This window comes from Acyrthosiphon pisum, chromosome A3 (genome assembly GCF_005508785.2).
Source record: "Acyrthosiphon pisum isolate AL4f chromosome A3, pea_aphid_22Mar2018_4r6ur, whole genome shotgun sequence".
Classification (NCBI taxonomy): Eukaryota; Metazoa; Arthropoda; class Insecta; order Hemiptera; family Aphididae; genus Acyrthosiphon; species Acyrthosiphon pisum.
The window spans coordinates 41179421-41188414 of record NC_042496.1 but is presented as its reverse complement, the minus strand read 5'-3'; the positions used below and the strand labels follow the sequence as shown (position 1 = coordinate 41188414).

Genomic DNA, 8994 nt, shown 5'->3' with positions numbered 1-8994 from the left:
AATCTCAAAATGCAATATCGTTAATTACATGCAATGGTGTATATATATGGAGATTTGAAAACTTTATGGAGTCTTTGAAATCAATGAGAGAAAAACCATTACAAACACAATACTACACTCCAGGATTCTATACATCTTCTGCTGGATACAAGTAATTAATTCAAATACAAAATACCTGATGTTTAAAATATTTATTTTCAATTTTAGAGTATGTGGTCGAATAAATATGTCAACAGACAATCGTAATCTTTCTCTATTTATTCACATGATGCGTGGTGATTATGATGATACTTTAACTTGGCCATTTTCTGGTCATATTACACTATCATTAATCCATCCAACAAATCCCATGCAGAACATTTGTTTGAAAATGCAATCATCAGCTGAATCTGAAGCATTCAGAAGGTGTTCTTTCGGAAATATTGGTAATGAGGTTCTTTCTTTAAATCCAAGAGCTTTTGGCTATACCGAATTTGTGGCCATTGATGAAGTTCTTCAAAATGGATTTATTAAAAATGACTCAATTGTGATTAAAATAATTGTTGAATGTAATAACTTTTGATCTCTAAAGTAAAATAATGTTGTAACAGGCTTATAAAAGTATTATACGTAACTATATCCGTCCATAAATAAGTTTATTTTAGAACTTACATTTAAAATAAATTTTATAGAATAAATAACAAATTTACAAAATGTGTACTATTAATTTTCTAAAACTGGCGAATTAGAATTTACTTGACTATCTTCGATTTTATAATCCTTAGCCAGGTCTATATCCTAAAAATATATTTATTTATTTTTAATAACAATATTAAACAAAAATCTATTATCGATTCTTACTGAACGTGGGATCCACCAATCCAGGAGTCTTAGCAATATGTGCATAAATGATACTACCAATAAAAATGGATATACTCCAGTTGGTATGTAGCTAGAATTTATATAATATGTTTATAAAATATTTTATCAAATTAGCTCTAAGGTATTGTACCTGCGCAATTGTTTTCCTAAACTTTTTGGTGGTTCTAATGAAACCATATTATACACTATCTCTGTTCTTTTGGCAATATTCATCCAGTTATAAAGTGATTGTACTTTTTGATGACATTCAATTGGTGGTACTCCAAGTTCGCTATTTACTTGGTTTATAGCTTTGTATAATCCTTGGAGTATAGCTAAAAGTTTAAATAATTAAAAAAAAAAATGATTTGGTTATTATAACACATATTATACATATTTGTATTTTTTTTTTTAAGAAGGCTACACCCACATAAATCCTCTGTCTTACAAAAGCATAACATATCAGATTAGGTTTAGCTCTGTTAGCTTAAAAATTAGAATGGATTGACCTCTTATAACTTTTAGAAGTAAGAAAATTATCTATTAAACTTCATAGGCTTTTTTTTTTTATATTTTAATTTTAATGCAAGTTATGAGTATTTGAAAATTGTAAATTGTTTATGCATTTTAAAATACTCATAACTTGCTTCAAAATTTAAATCTAAAAAAAAAAACATGAGGTTCACAAGATAATAATCTTATGTTTAAATTTTATAAGTGGTCAATACACATTTTTAAACTAACAGAGCTCTACGTGATCTGCTGAGCGTACAATTTGTTAAGTTATGCGTTAGTAAAACAGAAAGAATACATGCGGTTGTAGCTCCTCTTATCAAATTGCACTATCCTCATATTTTTATGAATACAAATTCATAACAATCAATAAAATTTATATAACTTACATGGGACATTAGGTTCAGTTAAAATTATTAGTTCTGGAGGTAATACTTCAGGTATGCCACCTACTCTTGTACTAACAATCTTTAATCTTAAAATAAATAATAAATTGTATTATTAATAAAATAAAATATATTATTATAAATGAAAAAAAAATTAAAGCCATACCCACAAGAAGCAGCTTCAACAATAGCCATACAATATGCTTCTGTTAAGGATGTATTTAAAAATATATGACCGCGGTTAAGTACATTACATACTTGTGAATGCTCCAAGCTACCTAATAATGTTACTTGTTCACCAATATTCAAATTGTTACGTATGTCTTCAAGTAGTTCACGCTTGGGACCATCGCCTCCAATAATAAATTGAACCTATACAATTAGTTTATTTCATTAGAATTAAGTAAATATAGTTTATATAATTTTATAAGCAAATCAAACCTTTTGATTTTTCAAGCAAACATCAGCAATAATTTGAGCTAACAAATCAACGCCTTTTCTATAAACCAAACGACTAACCACGACAATCGTTACTGTTAATACAATTAATTAATATATTTTAATAAATATTTTTAACATTCTATTCTAGACAAACAATTACTTTTATTTTTTGTTCTTAATTCCAACTTAGGAACAAATGCTGTTGTATCAACGGCATTTGGTATGACCGAAACTCTATGATGATTAACGCGAGCTCGTAATACTGTATTTTCCTTACTAAAATATTATAATTTTTAAATTATCAACACTATTTATGTAATTAGATTAATAACTACCCAATATGTGATACACAAATACAGTGATTACAATCAGCTAATGACATTTCTAAAAATTTGTTTGTTATAATAGCTGAAGTGTCAGCAAATCCAAATAGTGAATGGTCTGTGAATACTGTCTGGAAATTAAATATTATTTTTTTTGTTTATTAGTATTTTACACATGATTGCTGAATTATTTTTACTTGAATGCCAAGTAATCGACCAATCATCATTGTTTCATGAGCTAAAGTTGAAAATGCTGAATGCCCGTGTATAATAGTTATTTGTTCTCGAACTAAAACATATCTAATCAATGGTAAAGAAGAAACCATTGATGGCAAGACACATTGGTTATAGAATGGTCTGATTGGCAAATAGTATACCTATTGAAATTAATGATTTATTTTTTGTAAAAAGTACCAAATATTTTTGACATATTTTAATTTACTTTCAATCCATTTGTCATATAACGTACTCCAACTCTGTCTTGGTATGAATGAGTTAAGACAATAACTTTATATCCTTTCATTAAAAGACATTGTGACAAATTGAATATGTGTTCTTCCACACCTCCCATGTTTGGGTAGAAGAAATCTGATGCCATACTAAAATTACATGTTTAGACATTAATATTGATCATTTTTAATAGCTATTGTTCATAAAATTATAATTTTGTGTATAACACTAAGTCCAGACCTATTAATCATAAGAATTTCTAATGATTTAAAATGTAGCTATAAATCTTTTAGTTGGTACATATACATTTTTAAGCGATTTTCAAAATGTATAGCCCAATGAATTTCTTTTTTTAGGAACAGGAAAATTACTGATATAGGTGTAAATTGTGATACAACAATTTTGTTTTATTATCTTAACATTTTCACCCAATATTTATTAAGTCATAAATAAAAAATTGTATTTCTGACACATACAAACAGCACACCTCTGAACAATAGATAGTTCATAACCCGTCACTGACCATTATTCAGACTAGCTGTTTAGTCAAACAGTAAAATAAGCCATATGGAATGAATTAGAAAGAGTTACAGTGATTTTATTTATTTAGTTTGACACCATGTAGCATATTACGAGATGTACAATTTTTAAAAGTTATATACCTAGTATAACTAGTGAAAAAGTGTATAAAATGGAGTACTTGAAGTTTACAAACACAAATACATAAGTGGAAAACATTGAATAATAATGCAATATTATAATAAGGTAGCTAAGAAAACATTCTGTGTATGGAATGGATTGTTACCATACAAGGTGGGATGTAATGAACATAAGCGAGCGCAGAATTTCTGGCAGAGTAGTCATACATAAGTACATAATATATCACACACACACACACATATTACATATATATATATTCATATTCACACCTGACTTGTAAAAACTAATTTGGACAGGGTAACCTAATTTAACTACATTTACCATAGTAAAAAAGTATTTTATGACCGACTATCAATTATCGTGGTAATAATATTGAATATTGATGGGGGAAAGTTCGCGGAGTAGCCAAGTGCCTACCATGACTAGCCCGTGAGAACGCTTATGGTGATGAATGTTATTTCATTGACTAACTGCACAATGGGTTTGCTAGGCTCTGTATGTTTTCAGACAATACTATTTAGTCTGTAAGTCATAGCCGCTTGCATTTTAATTACAGTGTACATTTTATAATTTCATTTGTGTTGCAATGACACTGTGAAAAGTAAATAGTGCATCATGATTTCGAGCTCGGTTACATACCAAATTTTGTGTTTCATTTTGAAATGCACACTCATTGACCGAAAGTCGTTGTTCAATAGTTCGGGAGAATCGGAAAAGAATTATGGATATGAAAAATTATAATTCGATCGTAAGTAAGAAATAAAAAATTTCAATATTTTATTGCGTCTTTCTGTACTCTGTGGCAGTAGGTAAGTATTAACTAAATACAAACAAAGTATGAAATATTAAATCAAAATATCAAAAAATATACGAGTGTGGAGTTGAGGGGCCAAAGCTAGGGCCTAGGGGACTATTTTCTCGGACGGGTAGTGATAACAGGCCTTGTATGCACGGAAGCGTTTTATTATGTTCAAGGCACCCGAAATTTGTATTACCGTCAACCACAAGATGGCGCCATGAAATGCATTATATCATCATGTGCCCGTTCTTCGTTCCCATAGATATTGGGATAACATTGAATTGAGTCCTGCAAATACTTTTGCGTCATCGGAGTTGAGTCCGACCAATATTTTCGGGTTGTTTGAGTCGAGTCGCTTAAGCCTATTAGCGTTACCCAGAAGACACCATGTGAAGGTTGGCTGAGTAGTCTCCCAAAAAATGTGTGTGATTGTATTTTTTTAATCATAATAATAATGAGTATAAAGAGTTGATTATTTAACCCTTTCGCTACTACGGACCATGAACTACTACATAGTAGTTCGTGCTACGGACGTACTATTACGTTCCTTATCTATAAGACGAAATACGCAGGTTATCACATTAGTGTTAAACCGAAATTTGCAGATAATAACTTATTTAATTCAACTAAATTTAACTAAATTAATAATTTATGAACATTAAAAAAAAAAAAAAAACAATTATAATTCAGCAGAGATGAGTAATTTAGGAAAAAAAACTTGGCAGTGAAAGGGTTAAAAAATATTAAAAATAATTATTATTATGTATGATTGTATGGGTACACTTTTTGTGTAATATAATAATGTTAATTATTAAATAGTTTCTTTTTTTTTTAATCATATAGTATTAAGTATATTAAGTATAATGAAATTATGCTAACTCATAAGCGCGAATTGGTTCAATTTGGTGGGGGGGCTTAAGCCCTGACTATTTATATACATTGAAAAAATCCGCGGGTACTACCTAATGCTGAACCACGATTATTATTAGTACCTATATTAAAATTTAACACAAAGTTTTAATGGTATTTATAAGTATATAAGCATAATATTATATCTATATTATTCCCTAAATATTTAAATAAAAATTTCCAGCATGTTAAACATTAACACATAATATGTTTTATTTAATATTTATTATATTATATTTAATATTATATATTATTATCTATACGGACTCAATTCAAAAACATAAAATTAGCATGGACTCAATTCAATATCACCGAGATAATATATAATGGACAGGACATGCCCACGATTAAAGATATTGTACAGGTTACTCAACGAAGCTTATTTTTTGGTGCGCTTAAAATTAACGATATCTTTAATCGTGGCATGCAGTTTGGAGACTATACAGTCTATTAATATTAACATAGATTTCCAAAGATGGGCATTAACTAGTTAAAAAGTTAATTTTTTTTTTTACTTTTTAACTAGTTAGTTTATTTTCTAATCCACTTATGAACTTAACTAGTTTAATTTACAGTTGAAATAGCTTTTCAGTTGACTTAAAAAAAATCCATCTAGTCAAAAATATTTTGAAAATTTTCGTTTATACGTAAATATTACTATTATATCAGTATGCAATAGAAATAATCCAATACAAAAACACAAGAATTTCTGTTCTTTTTCTTGATAACATAATTTTGTGTATATTAATATATTTTATCAAGTTGTAAATTATGTATTATGCAAGCTGCAATTATAAATGTTTTTGATAAAATTAATAATTTTAAATTACAAATTGACAATTGTTATGTCTTAATGTTATAAAACTTATAATATATATGAAGGTCATGTACTCATCTTCACGTATTATGACATTCAATTGTTATAAAATATAAAACAATTTTTTTTTTTAAATTATTAATCTGAGATGAGTATAGTTTAAATTATATAGTAAATAATAGTAGGTAAAGTAAAAGAGTATACAGTGTACATTATGATAAAAGTTCAACAAAATTGCTTTTTAGATTTATAAATTAGAAACTAGAAACACAAATTCACTCTTTATGTGATTTACATACTAATTTAAAAAAATTGATTAACTTTTTAGATTCTGAGTGAAACGATGAATGTATTGATTTTACAATGATGTGTGTTTTTTTATTTTTGTGTCTGTCATCCGCCTTTTAGGCAGTGTTGGGTAGTAACGTAACGAAAGTAACGCGTTACTGTAACGGCGTTACTTTGCTTGTAACGCGTTACGTAATTTCATTAAAATTATTTCCAAGTAACGAAAATGTAATGGAAATTACTTCTGAAAAGTAATTTCTATAGAATAACGCGTTACAGTTTCGAATTATTAAGTACTTACCTTTACCTACCTACTGCAAATTGAAAAAAAAATATATGTATAATGCGGGTATTATTATGTTTACCAATCTAATATGTATATATATTTAATTTTGACTCGGCACAATTCAGTTTCCAATGGTTTTGATATTTGAAATGTCTAATTGCACCGTAAATCATGAGAATAGTTAATTAAATTTATTATTCCTTTAAATAAGTTTCCAATGAATATAGCTTGTGTGGAAGACTAAATTTTATATTATCCTATTAACTATACAGGTTTTATAAAGAATTTGCTTGTTCAATTTGCCTGCAGAAAATTATTGCCAAGAAATTTAAAAAAAAAAATTTATTTTTGTAACGAAAAAGTAATGAGTTGCTTTTCTATTTGAAAAGTAAAGTAATTTCATTACAATTTTATTTAAGTAACGAGTAAAGTAACTTAATTAGGTACATTTATCTCTTAGTAACGAGTAAAGTAACTTAATTACTTTTTAAAAGTAACTTACCCAACACTGCTTTTAGGACAGTAAAAGTGCTTGGATTTTCTTCAACAGTACCTTTTCTGATAGGAAAGTGAATCTAGTTGGTACTCTGGGGGGGTCAAAAGTAAAAATTTCCCAGTAGATTTCAAATGCAACGTGAAAAACACAAGAAAAATTAAGGAAAAACGAGAATTTTTACGCAAAATCTGTTTTCGAGAAAATCGATTTTGGTTTTTGGTACAACTCTAAAACAAATGACCGTAGGTGCATAAAATTTTAACTGAACGTTAATGTTTGCATTTTCTACACCATAAAATTTTTCAAATATTTTGATTTATTTTGAGCTGTTTACGGACATGTTCAGTTTCCATTTTTTTTAGTTTTTTTTTTCAATAAATATCAATATTTGTTGGTTAAAAAAGCTTGAAAATTTAATAGAAGGTTTCTATTATATTGCTCCAAAGGCAGATGAAAAAAATTAATAATCCATAGTCACAGTTTTTTTTTTATTAGAATTTAAAGTTCAAAAATTGACAAAATATGTAAAAATCACGAAAATTAGCAAATTAATTTGAGTTAAGAATTCGTAAAAATTTTTCTTTTGAAATCTAAGATTTGAAAATGTAATATAAGATTTCTCATAAGTTTGTCTACCATTTAAAAAAAAAAAATGTCTACAAGCAAGTCAAATAAAATTTTTATGAGCGTTTCAAATTTATATTTTTACAACTTTCGATATTCACTCGATTTCTCACGTAACGATTTTCTTATTTTGTTGTAATTTAAAAACGAATGACTGTAGATACTTGAAAATTTCACTGAATGTTTATATTAGCATTTTCTATATACGATAAAATTTTGAAAATAATTTGACTCTTTTTGAGCTGTTTACATGGTCAGTTTTCAATTTTTTTAGTTATTTCTTCTATATTTGTCAATTAAGTTTTATCTGCTGGGCCAAAAAGTGTAAAAATTTAATACAATGCTCTTGATATATTGTTACAATAGCAGTTGAAAAATATTAAAAATACATAGGCATAATTTTTTTTTATAAGCATTTAAAGATCGAATTTTGACAAAATTTATCAAATTTAAAATTGAATAATTATTTCGTAGTTAAAAATCTATAAAATGTTCAACTTTTATATCTAAGGATTGAAAATTTAAAAAAGATTCCACGTAAGTATTAATTCTGTTACCAAGAAATCTAAAAAATACATAATCACATTTTATTTTTATACCTAGTCATTTTAAGCTCAAATTTGGACGAAATTACATATTAAAAAACCTGGAATAACTATTTTAGTTGTTTTGTTGTGATTGTATAATATTATTCGTGGGTACTTGAAACTTCTAAAGTATACTATTATATATCTAATATAGTACCACGATTTGTTCATTGTTGTTGATGTATGACGCGTTACCTTATGGATATTATGATATGATTAATTTGAAATTTATTATAGGTACCTACTTCAGATCATTTATTATTTCTTTTTAATACCATAGATAAGTATATAATATGTCTTATACCTAGACTAACATACCGCCTCCACTCAGAATCGTTTTTCTTATACAATGATATCATATCATTGAATTCAAATTTAATACCATCCATTATACAGTGACCCACTTGTAACCTACTGTGCAGCAGAGCGACATCCACTTACCCACCTTTTTTTAAACTGAGTTAAGAGGATGTCAGCACACCATTTGTTTTCTCTCTCTGACCCACGCGCAACATAGACAAAACGCATTTACGCAGAAACATTTTTTCTATGTTTTTAAGTAATCTTAGAGTAAA

The 8994-nt window shown here is 27.5% G+C and overlaps 3 protein-coding genes across 4 annotated transcripts in view; 2 read left to right on the top strand and 1 right to left on the bottom strand.

The window, feature by feature from the left end:
* The window catches only part of LOC100575177 (TNF receptor-associated factor 3), a gene marked incomplete at its 3' end in the record, with an annotated part of 138801 nt that overhangs the window by 3432 nt on the left and 126375 nt on the right, over positions 1–8994 (top strand). The window lies entirely within an intron of this gene.
* Positions 10–620, top strand: LOC115034495 (TNF receptor-associated factor 6-like). Its single transcript, XM_029491699.1, has one exon. The coding sequence runs from the start codon at positions 179–181 to the stop codon at positions 560–562; it is 384 nt and encodes a 127-aa protein (XP_029347559.1). The 5' UTR covers positions 10–178; the 3' UTR covers positions 563–620.
* LOC100161768 (N-acetylglucosaminyl-phosphatidylinositol biosynthetic protein) lies at positions 619–4951 on the bottom strand. Of its 2 annotated transcripts, none has more exons than XM_008187474.3 (11): positions 4609–4951; positions 2946–3102; positions 2701–2880; positions 2516–2634; positions 2341–2456; positions 2181–2272; positions 1906–2111; positions 1743–1828; positions 992–1175; positions 841–931; positions 619–777 (listed from the first exon to the last, which is right to left on the bottom strand). In XM_008187474.3, exons 2-11 carry the CDS (start codon positions 3099–3101, stop codon positions 703–705), a joined length of 1305 nt encoding a protein of 434 aa, XP_008185696.1. In that variant the 5' UTR covers position 3102; positions 4609–4951; the 3' UTR covers positions 619–702. The 2 variants fall into 2 exon arrangements, with proteins under 2 accessions (XP_008185696.1, XP_008185695.1); XM_008187473.2 differs by having other exon boundaries at positions 4253–4949.